At 40.7% G+C, this 17,947-nt stretch overlaps 2 protein-coding genes across 15 annotated transcripts in view; one reads left to right on the top strand and one right to left on the bottom strand.

Moving 5' to 3' along the window:
* The first annotated feature begins 2,583 nt into the window (after positions 1-2,583).
* Positions 2,584-5,790, top strand: LOC136440355 (uncharacterized). The gene is made up of 3 exons (XM_066436361.1): positions 2,584-2,981; positions 3,972-4,081; positions 5,183-5,790. The coding sequence occupies exons 1-3, from the start codon at positions 2,749-2,751 to the stop codon at positions 5,431-5,433; spliced, it is 594 nt and encodes a 197-aa protein (XP_066292458.1). The 5' UTR covers positions 2,584-2,748; the 3' UTR covers positions 5,434-5,790.
* A 205-nt stretch (positions 5,791-5,995) lies between these two features.
* The window catches only part of LOC136440354 (activating transcription factor 7-interacting protein 1-like), a 40,963-nt gene continuing 29,011 nt past the window's right edge, over positions 5,996-17,947 (bottom strand). For 8 of the 14 annotated variants that reach the window (XM_066436349.1, XM_066436348.1, XM_066436353.1 and 5 more), the window contains 13 exons: positions 17,591-17,748; positions 16,835-16,960; positions 16,243-16,284; positions 15,842-15,958; positions 15,211-15,303; positions 14,173-14,265; positions 13,484-13,712; positions 12,877-13,020; positions 12,084-12,205; positions 11,239-11,706; positions 10,136-10,222; positions 9,123-9,317; positions 5,996-8,348 (listed from right to left, as the gene is read on the bottom strand). In XM_066436349.1, the coding sequence (XP_066292446.1) occupies positions 7,851-8,348; positions 9,123-9,317; positions 10,136-10,222; positions 11,239-11,706; positions 12,084-12,205; positions 12,877-13,020; positions 13,484-13,712; positions 14,173-14,265; positions 15,211-15,303; positions 15,842-15,958; positions 16,243-16,284; positions 16,835-16,960; positions 17,591-17,748 (2,372 nt within the window). In that variant the 3' untranslated portion in view covers positions 5,996-7,850. The remainder of the gene's footprint in view (positions 8,349-9,122; positions 9,318-10,135; positions 10,223-11,238; positions 11,707-12,083; positions 12,206-12,876; positions 13,021-13,483; positions 13,713-14,172; positions 14,266-15,210; positions 15,304-15,841; positions 15,959-16,242; positions 16,285-16,834; positions 16,961-17,590; positions 17,749-17,947) is intronic. The other 6 variants (XM_066436346.1, XM_066436357.1, XM_066436356.1 and 3 more) reach the window with 6 other exon arrangements.

Below are 17,947 nucleotides of genomic sequence, written 5' to 3' on the forward strand. Positions count from 1 at the left end.
TTGGAGGCGCTTGAACCCCCACTGTTACACAGTCAACAGCATTAACATCTACAAAACACACTCCTTGCCTGAAGCAGCCTTGTTAATTGAATGAGCTTGAGGTGTGTTGCCAATAATTTTCACAAGTAACACATGTATCAACTAAAATATGTGGTTTCATGAGTTTATGAATTAATGAATTAATGAATTAATGAACTTCATGAATTTATGAATTTATGAATATCATGAATTTCATTCATATTATGATATTATGATATTATGATATTATGATATTATGACATAATGATATAATGATATAATGATATTATAATATTATTATGTTATGATATCATATTATGATATTATGATTTATGATTTTATGATATGATATTATGATATTACGATATTACGATATTACGATATTACGATATTATGAATTTCATTTATATTATGAATTTCATTTATATTATGAATTTCATTTATATTATGATATTATGATATTATGATATTATGATATTATGATATTATGATATTATGATATTATGATATTATGATATTATGATATTATGATATTATGATATTATGATATTATGATATTATGATATTATGATATTATGATATTATGATATTATGATATTTTGATATTACGATATTACGATATTACGATATTACGATATTATGATATTATGATATTATGATATTATTATGATATTACGATATTACGATATTATGATATTATGATATCATGATATTATGATATTATGATATTATGATATTATGATATTATGATATTATGATATTATGATATTATGATATTATGATATTATGATATTATGATATTATGATATTGTGATATTATGATATTATGATATTATGGTATTATGATATTTATGAATTTCACCAAAACTGCACCACTGCTAGATGCGGAAAAGTCACATGTACATGTACTATGTACTATGTCTTTCAAAATGTGTATGATATGGAATAAAGATTTATTCTATTCATATGTATTGACTGTACCATTTCATCATCACTTTCAACTTACAACACTGCAATATCGAACCTTTGTAGCCCATATAATATCAACATACTCATATTTTTTCAGGACCAGTTATAACATATGTGACTAGTATATGACTAGTATATGTGTAGAGTATCAGCACACTCTACACATATACTAGTCCTGTACCACCAAATGATTTTTAACCCCATCTAGACTGGACTCATTCGCCCCATCATAACTTCCAAATGGTATGGTGCATGATCAAATTTGCATGGGGTGATAAGCACGTAAATATCAATCACTCTCCATAATAAGCCTTGATTATTTGGCGAAGATAATGTGTTCGTGGAACTCTAGTTATAACTCTAATTGCGAGATGATTGTTGTTATTTGTAGGTGTGTTTTAGGTTTGATACTGGGGTTTAATGTAAGTGTCTTTCCCGTGAGTTCATCCAGCTGGAAGGTAGTGAACAAATGTAACGTTACAGCGCTGAAGCTACTTGCATCTATAAGGTATTTGTACTCCCTCCACCAGGCAATGACTTAAGGAGGGCTGACCGTTGTTGTTGTTGTTCACGTGCCTAGTGGCACATAGATCAGTAGGTTTCCTTGATGTTTCAGTAGCAGGGCTGGTAGCAGGTCGAACATGGGATCCCCATCTTAAGTCCCTTCCGAAAGACTGGTGCCGCCCCAACCGAGATGTCCTGTCCCAGGAAGGACGGACAGTCATAGTACAGTACCTCGCAATGTATGCCCCAGGCGTTTTTAAGTCTTCTAGTTTGTCCTATTTGTTAATAGCTTAAGTACGTAGACACCATCTTCGATCTCCATCGACCCCCGCACATTTCCTCCCAACTTCTGAGGAGTCTGTCTGAGCAACTACTAAACAGACTTCGAAGGAGCACTCGGATCTCCCAGAACGGTGATAACAAGGTGATTCTGGGAAAACTACAGGTAATGACGAAAAATAATGGCGTCCAATGCTGTACGTGCGTTATATCTATCTTCATTGCTACATTGAACTTGGCAGCTTGTTTTCGTTGAATAGCAGGCAGCAATTGTTGAAAATTGAGCTAGAAACGTCCAACAAGGACGACCTAAATCCCATTTTCAAATGGAAATGGTAATTCTTTTCGGCTAGACACGAGTTTAACTTAGGGAATGACTTCTTGGTGTCCGCGGCTGTACGAGCATTTCTTAAGAAGCCTGAGTTACAATTTCTTAGACGCCGGGCCAAAAAGGTTTACGTCTTCGCTGTGCGCGCAGCTGGAAAGAATCAACCACGTAGGAGTTCAAGTTCGGTCTCCAACTTCAGGGACGAACCAAAAGTAAGCTTTAAGTTCTTTTACAGAAGGCTTTTCTGTGCACTAGCTGGTGGAGAAGAAACGGGAAAATAACTTCTCAAAAGTAACGCAACTTGCACGAAATGAAGCAGTAACACCTTGATATACGCGTTGTGGTACAAACGTCTGTTCTTGTGCTTACGTCACAACACCCTCTTCACCGTAAACCGTACCGTCCCTAAGTCCACTCTACCTGAAGTTCAAGTTGCCTCGGGCTCAACGTGCTGTAACCTTGAACGCCCCTTCTCCGACAAACAATGTCGTCACTGAACTTCCTGTCCTTCTCGGGGAATCCTGGGGATGTCCCGTGTAGGCGTAGCGCGGGGATATATAAAGGACGCAGCCGATACGCACTGGGTACAGTCCACCTGAAGTTCCCCTGAAGTCAGCCTTTCTGCTAGGAAACTCCTGCCGTCGATCGCCATGGCTTTCTTCCGTACCTCGCTCGTGATTCTGGCAGTGGCGCTGCTCCTGACGACAGAGTTCACGGAGGCACGAAAGAAGCATAAACATCGCAGGAGCAGGGAGCACTCTCGGGAAAACTCACGGGAACACTCACGGGGAAGCCGGGAGGACAGCAGACCTTCGTCTGAGTCTTCGTCGTCTGAGGAGTCCGCTGAGCAGGACAATGAGCGCCTGGACAAGCTGGAAGAATTGTGAGTCGGTCTTGCTTTCTAGGAAATGCTCAGCGTAGCTTCAACCATGCTGCACTGAGCATAGAATCTGTTTCGCCGCATTCTGATTTGATGCCACTCGAAGAGAGAAGGAAAATGTCCAGACTATGCATGATGTACAAAATGACTAATAAATTGGTGGACGTAACCGACTAAGTATATAATACCAGCTAAGAAAAGGACAAGAAATTGTCATGCCTTTAAGTATCAGACTTATCAACCTATCATTGATGTGTTTAAAAATCTATTTTTTCATAGCACGATCGTAGAGTGGAACTCGAGCTCGTTGCCACCAAGTGCCGTAGAAACATCCTCATTTAAACAATGCATGGTTAGATATGCGAAGGTTAGACGTGGCAGGCCGTTCGGTGTGATATAACCAGCTGCTGCCGCGCCGCGTGCCTGCGAAGCTGGTGTGTTACGCCGAAGGGCGGTTATACCGGCTATATAGATACAGACACAGATACAGATACGCCTCTTTGAACACAACATGGGTTCGTGCTTGTATCGAATTCCTCTCTGCAGTGATGCAACGTAGAAGTCGTCCTTACGATAATGGCTCATGATAAGTAAGCGCCCCTCAGTTGTCCATCCTTGGTAGAAATCGGAGACATGTACAAGAGGCCCTTGGCTATTTCCAAGGATCTGGTCCGATTCTGTGAAATTAAAGCAATGGCACAAACGATACCGATTTTCGTAAAAAATTATCACGAATTGTGTTCACTAGTAGTAGTAGTTCCCATAAAGGCATACCGCTCGCCAGCAATCTATTTCTAGACGTTTCATCTCGAACCTGCTTGAAAAAAAAATATATAAAAGTGCTTTTGCGTCTTATGTTGCAAGCCGCATGTTCAGACTGTATGTCGTTACGTCGGTAGAGAGTTTAGTCTAGACACGGATAAAGAGATGTATTATGCTGTCATCATCTGGACATTTCAGCATACTTCATCTTTCAATAATTTCTTTGCATAGGATCAAAAAGCAACAGGAAGAAATCAAGGCATTGCAGGACGACAACAAGACCCTGAAGGACAAGATAAACGCACAAGCAAACACCACTGATAACTTGGAGGAGGATATAGGTAAGTCGGTCCTTCCTTTAGCTGGAACAGATCTTACATAGATGTTCTTTAGTTCGTTGAAGTAATGCTGTTTTGCTTTTCAATCTATTATGTAAACAGTGAACGCAATTCAGCACTATTTAACGTTACATTTAATATGATGTGCTGCTATGTTGATTTTTATGATTTAAGTTGGAGAATGTTGACCTTACCTTCGCAACAATGTCTCCGTCTCTCCATATTCAGAGAGAACTTTATTGCGCGACTATTGTAGCAGGTACAAAGTATGGCAACAACAGTAAACAGAACAAGATATTAGTATGGAATTTAACTATTCACTACAACAAAATGACTATCTTAGGTTTTACATGATTCAAGTTGGGCTAATTTTGAGTATCATTATTTTTTCTAATAGTAAAACAATCTTTTAGATATTTGCCTATCTTAACACTGTATGAGCTGTTGCATCAAAATATAGTCAAATCTATCTGTGGCATTGAGTTTCTTAAAATCTGAAGTACTTGAATTGAGAGAGGTGAATAACTCATCGCGTGGAGCATCATATTTAGTGCATTCCATAATGAAGTGAAACTCATCTTCAATTCAATTTGGACAGAATGGGCAATGCAGATAACCGCCTAGTATGCTATCAATAAACATAAATCTGCAACATGACAATTACATCTGACAGTGCAAGTAGACTTCCCTGTATAATAATGAGTGTATCACTCTAAGTGGTGAATCTTCTACGTACCCACGAATCTCACATCCTCCGCTTTTCATTTTCCTCTGGTCATCGATCTACCGTTTTAATGACCTTGATGTCTTGCTAGCTGAGTTTGACGGCCACAACAATAATGGTCGACCTGATACCTGTGTTATGCTTCGGTCACATTTCAAAGCCGGGGCCCGGCCGGGCTGTTTGAGAAAACAAAGAATAAAAGGCGCATATCAAGGATATACGTAACGTATGGTAAGGAATAATTTTTCAAAAGTTTTGTGTGTTTTGTTGTCTTTTATGTCATAGTTTTCGTTCCCAAAGACTGCCCGGCCGGGCCCCGGATTGGAAATATGACCAAAGCATCACATCGCCCTCTCAACCATACACTCTTCTTCTTGCAGATTCGCTCCAACAGGAGGTTGAGAAGTGCAAATATGACGTCATCGACCTCGCCGACAAAGTTAAGGCCCTGAAGGCAGACAAGGAGGACCTGAAGGACGCTATAGACAGTCAGAAGACGGAGCTCAGTGACCTGGGGGCCGAAGTGGAAGACCTTGCGGAGTGCTGCGCTGAGCAAGCTGCTGGAGACGACGGGTTCTTCATCCCGCTAGTACGGGGTGAGGAGGGCGAGGACGAAGTCCTTCCCAAATAGAAACAGCTTGCAGTCGAAGCGACAATGCTGTAGAATACGCTTATTGGAAACTGAACTATTTCTCGCCGCTCAACTAGTATATAAGCCATTCACGGTAGTGTATAAGTAGTGTGTCCCTCGTCCTATGATTTGCAATACAACGTCCATCATGCTTCTGTGCCGTTGCGGGAAGACTGTCAGTCATATTTGAGAAAGTAAACTTATCGCATACTTGTCTTTATTGGAACGGTTGCGTTGTTCTGATTGGTGTACTGGCTGTTAATGTCATTTTTGTAGGCTTCCAGGTCAATTTATGGGATGGTTGTGCATTTCTAGGTAGTCAACTTGACGAATAAAGATCTAATTAGCCATTTGACACATCTTGACTCCTGTCGTTTCAAATAGCATGGGTTAGATAATTTCCTGACAAAAAGAAGCCACGTTAATACACTGGTAGTAGTAGAGCATGCGTATCTTCTCTAAAAGTCATGGGCTTTCATTTCGCCCATGCCCAAAGCAATATACATTTAGCGTCTTATGCTATGAAAGGCCTGACTACAGGTAAAAGTATGTGACACCAAAATCATTCAAATAAACATTTTATTCGTAGTACAAAAGATATCATATTGAATATAGAACGTGCATACATCTATAAAACGTAGTTTTTACTTATCTAGCAATTCAATCTCAACAGTATCAATATCAACAAACTTATAAATGCAATTTTCATTTTTTGAAACTTAAACGTTGGAGAAAATAGGTTTGACGGGGCAAAATTGCCCCAACATTGTGTTCCCATTGAAGCGGGTTACGGCCTGGCATGTTCATTTGGGATAAAAACATAACTTTCATCTTCATGCTGTCTGAACATACATGTATAGTTGTAGCTCTTTTTATTTGACCTGATGCATGGACATAAAGTCATTACCCATATTTCGATGTTGGTTCCAAGCGTAGAGCTTTCACTAAATGGACGTATGATATGCTTGAGTACATTTCAGTAAATGAGAAATGGACAAAATTGACTGTTTAAAGGTACTAGCATTTGCATAACTGGCATTAAAGCGGATAGTAAGTGAATGGCAAGGAACGATTTCTTCTATCATTTCACAAGTATTATCAAGTAAACAACAGTAAAAGCAGAAAGGGTATCATAAGACCCCAGTGTCATGTACAGTCTACTTTCAAACTCTTAAACATGTAGCTTCAGGAAGGACTAAGTAGGATACATACAGGTTTAAAACAACACAACTTATAAACAAATATAGGACTGCTTCTACCTAACACACAACTGGAAGAACCAAACAAAACATCTATGAAATAAATATGGCATGAGAGCAACATCCATATAAAGTTGGGGAACAAATTTTAATTACTATGTACAATTGTCTTCTCCCTCTCATAAACTGGCTTTAGTTTCCTCATCAGTAAAAAGTTATTTTTTCATTTCGCATATTGAGGTACCAGACCATCGACGAATGGTAGACAATGTAAAACCGACCAATACCCTGTGTGGACATGACGGTAACTTGATGAATATCAGGTTGGCCAATCTGGTCCAATATAGATTGTTTTACACTAGAAATAACAATAGTAATAGAAACCGTACTGATACAATATCAATATATGGATATGCCGGAAACTGGTTCAACATGGTGACTGAAAATGTCCTAATGTAATGATGTTCTCTTTTTAAATCAAACAATCTTGAGGACATGAACATTTCTGATATGGCTGAAATTTGCTCATGGCAGCTGAACATCATTTAGAAATGCTTTTGGTCCAGTTGTCAAACCTAGGTCAGATTAATGCTTTTATGTGAAATTCTATGTGACTCATTCAGTCAGATGGATGTGTTTTGTAATAGGTATGCACTTAAAAGCTTCCTATGCACTCTAAATGCCCAGTAATCTTTCAATGAATTCAACAGTTTACTTGACTTGTGATACTGGCTTTGAAACGACTGACAGCACACATGAATAGTTGAAATTGAAAGGGTCTCCTTAAACATAAAAAAAACAGTTCGCTGTTGTGCATGACTCCTGCTCTTCACAAGGCCACTTGAGCACTGTTTTGGTCAGAACATCATTCCCTATTTACGTGTAAAAATACCTTTGTACATTCTAGCTTACTGAATTTATCCACAAAACTTTTATAGAAGTTTAAAAGACAATATAAATATACTGGCCTTTGTCCATGTTAAGTTTTGCACAGGTAAGAGGTGCTTTCCTTGTCAATGTATTTGAAGATTCTAAACTTGCTCTTGTCCGGTGCATTTTCCAACATTCATGACAAATACAAATACTTTACTTCAATAGTGATATTTGGAAATACCCATTCTTGATCACTGTCAGCCTAGATGTTGTGTTCTTATGACTTCAAGAACTGGAACAAACTCTACTGTACAGAAAATGTCTTGTGTTTTACCAAACGCAGAACTACGATGAGGACAAGTCAATGCTGCAAGGTGCACTGAAGGGTCCCACCCTGCCATACACATCCATAGCTCTCACAGCAAAATGGTAGGTGCTCCCCGGTAGGAACTGAGTGAGGGTACAAGCCATGGGGAGCGGTAAGGCTTTCACATCCCCAATCTTCTTCCACAGCGCAGTGTTGGGCTGTCCGGTGCCTTCTTGGTAGGCGAACAGCTGGTAGCAGTCCACTGTTGGAGCGTGCGGGTTTGGCGGCTCGGTGACATTCCACGACAACACGATTCCGTTCCCCGCCCTGGCGATGTGAAGGGTGGTCCTGTGGGGGAGGGGGAGGCTGGCGTACTGGGGGGGTAGCTGTGGAGGGAGCGGGGGAGGTTGTGGGAGGGGGGCAGGGTGCTGGTTGTTGCCTGGGTGGGGGTGGTTTGTTGGCTGCTGTGGCTGCTGCTGGAGAGATGGTGGCCTTTGTGGGAAATTTTGTTGCATAGGTGGCCTCATCTGTTGAACCTATTGGTGGATAAGAAGTTCATGATAAGTTACACAAAAAGCTGGAGTTAGTTTAGAGTTAGCCCTGATACAGATACAGAGACTAGTCAAATCAGCAGTTGCAGCCTCCAGTGAAAAAAGGGTGACACAGATGTACATGGACACTTAACATGAGTGACAGTGCCTATATACATGTACATCAGGAACCATCAACCCTTGTTACACAAGGACTGGAGGTGATACAGACTTCCAGACACCTTTGACCCCTTACTGAAGTCACATGTCTGTAAGGTCACATGTCAAAGGTAGCAGGTCAACTACCTTGAGGAAGGCCACAGAGACAGCTGAAAATATGATTGGTGTTTTTTTTCATTGAAAAGCATGTTCAGGGTTCTAGCTTTTGCATTTTAGCATATCGGGCCACCGCATTATCCTTTGCGACTACCACGCTAAATTTAGGACCATAGCGCTTATTTTCGACTGGCAGAAGTTGTGTTATGTCAGACCAAATGCTAAAAATGTTGATATTGCCCTGAAATTTAAGAATTTAAAAATGCAATATAACTTTGTTCAAATTTTGAAGTTAGCCATGGAAAAACATGTACATACTGAAGTTTTTAAGAGAGGCAGTAGGGTTCGCTATCAGGTTTTACTGACATTCTACTTTATTGTATATTATGCACCCAAAATTCTTTCTGTGCACCTAGAATTTTAAGCTATTCCCAAAGATGGATTTTGAGCCCTTAAAACATTATGCCAAATTAGTAACATTACACTGGACATTGTAGAGAGTACCTGAGGAGGGTTGCTGGAATGCAACAGTGGTGGTGGCGCCGGCCTGGCGACTACAGCTGGCCCCGCCGGCCGCTGGGCCTGCATCATGTTGGTGGGCGGCTGAACCTGGTGGAATGGCGGTCGATAACCTTGCACAGACTGCGGCATCTGGTGTCTAGCCTGCACCACCATGTTGGGCACAGGGTGACGTTGGGGCTGGAGGAAGACAGAAAGAGTATGCACCATGTTAACCTTTAGCACACTTAAGTAGCCATTTGGCACTTAAATTCCTATTGGTTACAGAGTTAGCTAGCAGGAAGAAGGTTAATCCTTTTCTAATACTACTAATATGCAAACAGATGTTTGACTTTGGATGCAGGCAAGGCAAGCAGAGGAAAAAGCATTCGGAAGGTTTATGAAATGGTGCAAATGGGCATGCCAAAGCGGGTGACACAGAATCCTTACCTAATACTACTAATATGCAAGCAGATGCATGACTTTGGATAGCAGCAGGCAAGGCAAGCACAGGAAAAAGCACGCGAAAGATGTATGAAATGCTGCAAAAGGACATGCCAAAAGACTTAATGACACACACAAGACCACTTGTGTCTTTCTGGACCACTTTTACATAGGCAGACATCTAATTTTACACAGACATGCTTCTTTGATGGTGTCTTAACAACGTGCATCATTTACCTTTAGTACGCAACAGCAACATAGGAAATTGTTGTTAATTATGACATTATAGCTCCCAACCAATTGTGAAAAGAAAGTGCATTAGTCTTCAAAGGCTACCAGAGGAGAAGCAAGAATTTCAGTTTTTTTGCTTTTATTTTGCCACTCTTTTTCCGAATCAGCCGCAAAACCAGCAGCGAAACCCCATCAACAATGGCTCTCCATATATCGGGTCCATGGCAGATCTAGACAGGCCTCAATAAGCAAGAAAGGGAGGGCAACAAGCATGAAATACGAGGCAACAGCCAAGAGAAGGCAACAGCAGCAGCAATGGCAAGCTGGTATTCCAAGGCAGGCACCTGAGTGAAGTGGTTGTACAGAGGATTCCCATGCTGTGACGGCTGCATGCTGCAAGGACTCAAGATGGATTCCACAACATGTGCTGGCTACAGAAAGACAAAAGTGGAGCCTATGGCATGCAGAAGACTGCACTACAAGAATCTCTTATAGAATTTAAAGTCAGTGTTACACAACATGATAGCACTGGTGTAAAAACTATAAGCTGCAAATACAAGTGCACGTGCAGGTATGCAGTAAATTACTTTAACTAAAGTTTGAGCTGGATTACTGTGTTAACTGTAATGCCCCTACTTTTGCAATGTAACATACATCTGTAAAAAAGAAAAGGCTTTAAACAATAGATATCCTTTAATTACAGGACTTGAAGAAGTTTTCATGCAGCTCCAGTGTGGTCAAAAAGGATTGCAGTGAGAAATACGTCAGTTGGCTTGAAGTTTAATCCACCCCACATATGCATTCTTTAGTTACAGGTTTTGTTTGATATGATGTCTACATAAAAGGAATCTACAAAATAAATGTATAAAAGAACAATTCATACCTTCTTATAGAAAAGACCTCTTTTAATAGTTTTAAAAGGTTGCTTAATAAAAGGGGATCAAAGTTCTTTGTACACAATCAGATCTACTCCAGTCATGAACTGTGATTAAAGGGGGATACAAGCTTAGCTATATGTTTAGGGCTATATTCTTAGCAGCAACACCTAGCAGCAAGTATATCCAGTCACTATCGCCCAAAGTGAGGCAGCAAAAAAGACTACAAAAATGTTTTGGATATGTATGAAGAACTCTTAAACCCAGAAGGATATTTAAAGACAACCACAACTTGTACAGTACCTCCATATCGCTCTTACATCATACAGAAGGTAGCAGATAGACTACCAAAATGTTAGCAGGTAATAATTTTTGGAATGTGTAAGATTTATGCCAATTTGCATAGTGATTTGTGCATTTTTCATAAGATTTGTGTGTTTTTGCATAGTGATTTGTGCGTTTCTCATGAAATTTGTACGAATCTCATAAAATTTGTGCCAATGCTTTGGCACCCCTGCATTAGGAAAGACAGACACAAATTGTACAGTTCCTCCAAGCCAGTTCAGTCTCACCTGTCCCACATAGGCAGTAGTTGTGACAGCAGGCGGCCTGAAGGTGCCGGACGTCTGCACCCGTGGCATCACTGACTGGCCCACGTAACCCACCGAGTTCTGAGGCACCTGGGCCATCACCTGGACTGGCGGTCTCTGGTAGGTGGGAGCAGTCTGAGGCATGGAGTGCAGTGGGTTCTGTCCCATCTGCTGCACGGTGGTGGTAACCGTTCGAAAGTTCGGCGGCGCCTGGATCGTTCGCGTGCTGTTTACGATGGCCTGGACAACTTCGGAGATGTTTCTTGCGGGCCCGTTATTGGTGCTGATGGCGACGGACACGGGTTGTGGGTTGTTGAAGGGGCGTACTTGAGAGGTCGGACGTGCCTGGGACGTGGGTGCGACAGTGTTGGGAACAGGTGATGGTTCCACCACGGCTTTCAGGAGAGGCGGGGGACCTGCGCCAGAGGGCTTCCTTCCTTGGTTGGATGCCTACATCCAAACAACAACAAAGTTCAGAGTTACTCTGACACAGCAGATTGTGAGTAAACATATTCAGTGACAATACATTGGGAAAAATCAACAAAGATTAAAAATAACATGTAATTTCAACAAGCACATGCTTCCCATATTTAGGAGATGTTAATGTTTGGTTTCATTATCATGTGAAATCATCGTTGGTTATCATTACCAACATACTGTGAAATCATCATTGATCAAATCACTTCAGTTAGAATCAATGGTGTTCCAATTTATACCTTCAGTTAGAAGTAGAAATTAAAAGTTTCTGGTTATGGTGATGGGAAATACAGTGGAAAACTTAGGTCGTCATCATTTGTAAAGTTTCAACCATCAAGTTCATCATGTACCTGAGAGCCATTCGTCCCTGTTTCCTCTGCATCTTCAGTAAGGTCGATCACTGCATTAACTCTCGCAGCATCTTGAGACGGTACCCGGGCTTTCTCTGGAGTTTTCTGTCTTGCAGGAGGTGCTGAAATAGTAAGACATACAGACCATCAAGGACATGGAAGGAATGCTGTACAATATGTATGGGCATCTTGTTAAAATTTGAAAAGGAAAAGATGCCGCACTGGACACTCATTCTCCAATTTCAAGGCATACCGGCCAAATGTCAGGTACATTGACAGACTTCTTTTGTAACAAAGGAAGATTCAGGTAAATGTCTCCTATCTTGAAGCTTTCAAACTTTTTTTTTCACTTATAAAGCACCTGTTTGTTTTAGACACTCTAAAAGTAAGATTTCTAAAAGATGAAGATAAAAAAAATGACAAAAGAAGAATTGTTCCAGTTTTGATTGGCTCTGATGCCTTTGCCTGGTATCCATCCTATTTCAACACCAGTAAGCTCCTCCAATTGTTATGCTTCCAAAATGTATTGGCATTTATTGATTGCATTCAGAAGCAGTGTAATGGGAGAACAACCTTCCAAATGCCTGTTTGATCCCCATTACTATTGTTACAGAGGACCATGCAACTCGGAGCCAACCATATGGCTTGTATCTCAAGCAAATATTCAAAAGTTGATTGTTTCTCCATCAACGGGTTTCTGACAATTTGTCAGGGAAGCAGTTAGATGATCTACCCAGAGCTAGAATAAGATGAATAACCATGATAATGCACAACAAAGTGATAACAACTGCACCTGCTTGTGTCGGTTGGCGATATGGAGGTTGTGAGTTAACACTGCTGTTGTAAATTGTTGGGCTGGGTCTTGAGGTGCGTGGAGGGGGAGGGGGTGGGGGTTGGTGCACCAGGGTGGGGATGTTGTGGGGTGGGTTAGGAACACCTGTATGTGGGATGTGAATATGCATAAGCATTCCAAGCAACCCATAGTAAACCAAAGGCACAGAAGAGAGAACCCATACATGCCTGCAAAATACAAGTACAGGCAAACCTGGTCGGGCAACCATCTGGCAAAGGCACCACTTCCAGTCACATTAGAACAGTCCCGTCCACTTTTACATTCTAGTTAAACCCACTCTGTGCTGAGCAACCATCTGTCCTCAGCAACCATTGTTCCACAGTCCCTTGAGAGGTTGCTGAATCCAGGTTTGACTGTACTTAGTAGAGCCACTACCAAAATGATCGAAAAACCATAATACTAACATGTACCCACAAACTAATATAATGATGAGTCCAAAGATGTGACCATCAAAAAGGGTATCACCCATAGAATGCCGCATGTGCTATCTAATACTGCAAGGGCAGTAGTCGACCAACCCACCAGACAACACAGTGTACCAACACACCTGTAGGAGTTGTCCTTTGACTAGACACTGCCTGTGGCTGGGAAGCAGGCTGTGGAGGTGGAGGTTTCGGCGCCATGGCAACTTGTGGTTGTGGTGGACCCGCCCTCTGGACGCTGCTGCCGCTGACGGCCTCAGTTGCTATGGGAACACGCTGTACCGGCGGAGGGTGAGTGTACGTGGGCAGGGGAGGCTTTGGAGCAGCCTGCTGCCTGGACGCAACAGATGTCACCTGTGGATGCAACAATTCGGAGCTTGAGCAACTTTTTATTCTATCTATATCATTCTACTAACCTTTAAGGTAGATCACAGTTTCAACTGTGCGCATGTGCGGTGTGATGTTTGGTGGTATAAGGTCAAAGTTTAACCTTCTCCCTGCTGCCTAACTATGTAACCATAGGGAATTGGGTGCCAAACGGCTATCAAGGTTAAGGCCCCTTGTATATAGATAATGTGTGGCCAGGGGCCTTGAATAAACCACAATGCATGACACTGTAAGGTGGCTTATTGACACTGTAATAGAATCATTCACTGGTAGAACATCGCTCTGCAACGGTAAAAAAATACTAGTAGTGTGCTTTGAACATGCATCCAGCCCTAAGTACACCATAATTACAAACATTGATCTTTTGTTTTGCAATTTTGCCTTACGTTTGCTTAACCTTTTTACTGCAAGGTTTTGACTGACACACCTGCGAAACACAGTTGTGCAGGCCGACGATAGCGGGCTGCTGAGGTGCAGTTGCGTTCGGCTGCAGTGGCGGAGGAAGCATGTACGAGGAAGCCTAGCCAGAAGGAAGCATGTACGTTTTTCAGACACTTGCATGTACTGTAGGGCTGTGTACTTGTACTTGTACCTGTAAACTATTTAGGTAAAGGTCTGGACCTGAACAAACTAATACACGAGCAAAAAAAACATTTTTAGATTAGACACTGGTAAATCACTCCTAAAAGACGCCAGTTTTGACAAATTAGCACTTGACAATAATTATTATAGGAAACCTTGTAAAATACTAAAAACTCTTGCTTTGTGATTGAGAATATGTAAATCCTCAACAATTTACCACACAAATAAAAAGCCAGTTGGCTACATCTATACTTAACTATAACTTACAAATAATTTGCCAAAAATTGTACCTATACACTTGTACCTGAATTTCCTTTTAAGTATACACAGCCCTAATGTACCAGTCCTATGTACAAGTCTCCTTTGCAGCCATGGAAAATGTGCAGTTCTTGGCATAGTGTAGCAAAGAAGGTGTTCTGGTGCCTTCATACCATCATTAAGATATATATCACCCAATAATCTTAAAGGCAACCAAAGCAATATTAGGGCCCAAAAAATGGACATAGAAAAAATGCTGATATCTTTATGGTAGTGACATTTACTAACACTGTTTAGCACATATGTGTATTGTGTAATAACTTCAGACTTTGAGCATTTTAAAACCATGCAAAAATGTGCTGTATAATGATCCCCTTAGTTTTGCGTGCCTACAAAAACTCTGCCGATGATTTTCAGTGAGTTCTCACATTACAACAACGTCATATTTTTGCATCATACTATTCATAGACGTCGCTATACGTTGTGATAGTGTTGTTTGAACTAATCATGTATAGAAATTACTAAATAAATTGACTTTCAAAATCCGATTTTCGGGCCCTAATATTGCTTGGGTCAAAGCCACCCATCACCAAATTTGTACTGATTCACTCTTCAATAAACCTACCGCAAGTTTTGGTGCTGGTGCTGATGTGGAACTTACGGTTGGTCCACCTGAAGTTTGGGAACTAGAAGCTTGAGCAGTGGGCTGCTGATGCTGCTGTGGAGTAAAAAGAGAGAAATTGGATTTGTTTCAGTGACTGCCCCCTTATCTTATGGCAACTGTAGAGATAACGATTTTACTTTAATAGAGAAAATCGTCACTTGGAACTGCTATCTTCTCCTGTAAAGCCGCAGTACATTTTTCAGATGTACAAAGATATTTTCAGATGTACAAAGATATACAAGAGGGTAATGTTTGCAAGCAAATGATAAACATTTCCTTTATCACAATGGAATGACACTTAACACCAAAAACAAGTACATGTATGTCAAACTAGTATCATTCACTCAATCATTACCTCCGGAAACGGAGGTATCTATCTTTAGGTCTTTTTTTGTTGTTTATCTTGGTCTGTGTCCTGCTGGCCCGGGTCCAAGTTTGTTCATGGCTGAGTGGTAATCAGCCACTGGCAGGATGCCATGGTTATGCTGGCCTGTGTCCAAAATTCTCACCATGCAGTGCTGTAAATGACCAGTAGGAGGCACTACTGCAACACTGATATACAATCACTTAGATGGACATGAGAGGTTCCTACCGGCATCAGGTCTGCCTGTACACCAACGTCCACTGGCCTTGGACCTCCTATTGCTCGACGTCTCTTCAGCTCTCTCTTCAACTTATCCTGTTCTTGGTTCATTGTCACCAATTTTTGCTGAGACATACAAAGAAATATCCAGAAAAGGATTTAGAAGGATATTGGTTTATGTTGATAGGAATCATGTCTTGACTCTTGGCAATCATCAGGTATCATTTATGTTCTCTAGAATTATAGCGAATCGGTATTGCTGATGAGCATTCAAAAGCTAACACACTGTGACTGGTTAATCTGAACATAAGAGGAGTTTGAGCTTGTTAGTATATGTTAATGAGCCTGTTATGTACAGTGTATCAGTTTTCTCAGCCTCATTCAGTTTAGAGTTTTGTGATTTTTCTCACCTTCAACTTCTTGGTTAACAGTTTCAGCCGCTTCCTTTTTTTCTGATTTGAAAAAAATGAAAATGAAAAAAAATATCATCCCCAAAATGTTCATATTTTGGTACCAATAGTTGAAAAGAAAGTCTTCCTAGTTGTTAAGTCTTTATTGAAATATCTTGAACCGTAAGCCATTATGTAAAAAAAATTGGTTCCATGGCTTTCATGCATTAGAAGTTTCTGCACAGTGGATGCAGGCATTCTGCATGCCCAACCCACCACTTTTCGGCAAATATCTGACAACCAAGAAATTTAATTGGTGTGGCCTAAGCTATGCATTCTGGTTAAGTTAGTAAAAGGGGAGACAGAGGAGATTCAAGAATTATTTGTTGCATGATTTCCAAAGAGGTATAAATTTCAAGTACACAATTCTTGTTTCTGCTTGTTTCTAAGGCAGTGTGTAAGTAAGTGGTAGTGCAGGTTGTTAAAATGCAGCTTTCAGGAGCTTTATCAGGGTTTCTAACAAGCAAAAGATCAATAGCATGCCTAAAATCTAGGGTGTGTATTTTACCATCATCACATCTAACATTGTCTACATGAACTAAACCTGGCATACCTGCAGTTTTCTGGCATACTCCTCCCAGCCCTTGCAAACTTTGGTCAGCTTGGCAACTCTGTCCTGAAACTGCTTCATTTGGCTGTTTGCTTTGGCCGTACAGTGAGCTACCTTGTCTTCCACCATCTAGAGAGGCGAATTTTTAACATATATGTCTTCAAGTTCAATGATTGCAAGCTCATGATCATGCCTTGCAACTTGACCAGGGCTCTAAATTCATTTTTTTGGAATAGGTGCACCTTAACTTAATTCAGGTGCACAGAAAAGAATTTGGGGTGCACAGCATGAAATACTTAGAATGTCCGCAAAACACGATTACAAACCCTACTTCCTCTCTAAGAACTTCAATTTGTAATTCTAATGCTAACTTCAAATTTTGTAACAACCAATACATCAAAGTACAATAAAGGTGTACATTGCTTTTTCTGCTACTTAAATTCCAAGAATATGCTGTATACTACTACTAGTGTACAATAGTACCTTTATCCCATAGCCTACAAAAATATCTAGGTGCACTGGTGCACCCACCATCAAAAATTAGATGCATAGCTCCAATTTTGGTTGCACAAAAGTGCACAATCATGCACCCAGTATTTCAAGCCCTGTTGACATAAGGCTGTCAGATCCTAACATATTGCAATTTGATTGTTGACTTAATTTAATCACATTAATGCCTACAGAGAAATTTAAAAAAAAGTTTCAAGCAATGAAGGTGTATATTGATGAAAAAGATTATCTGACAGATAAATCCTAGACCTTTTTGATTTCCTCCCTTCCCAACAGCTGTTGCTGCTGTGCTGTGGTGTTACATCCAACCGATCTTGTGACAGGAACACTGTTACATCCAACTGATCTTGTGACAGGGACACTGGCTGGAAGATGCCTGGTGGGTGGTGTGCTAGTAGGACTGTGAACTGCAGGGGGGAGTGAGGGAGGACTGTATCAATATTGCACACTTTGTTTGAATATTGTAGCCAAATCCTTTCATCAGAACAGTGAGACTGCATTCATCAGTGCTGAATTTTGTCAGGACAGTTATTTTCTCACTCAACAATTTATCTTTGTACTAAAGTTTCAATTTTCTGACTCTACAAAGAATCGCCCAAAGTAGGT

The sequence above is a fragment of the Branchiostoma lanceolatum genome, chromosome 8, assembly GCF_035083965.1.
Source record: "Branchiostoma lanceolatum isolate klBraLanc5 chromosome 8, klBraLanc5.hap2, whole genome shotgun sequence".
Classification (NCBI taxonomy): Eukaryota; Metazoa; Chordata; class Leptocardii; order Amphioxiformes; family Branchiostomatidae; genus Branchiostoma; species Branchiostoma lanceolatum.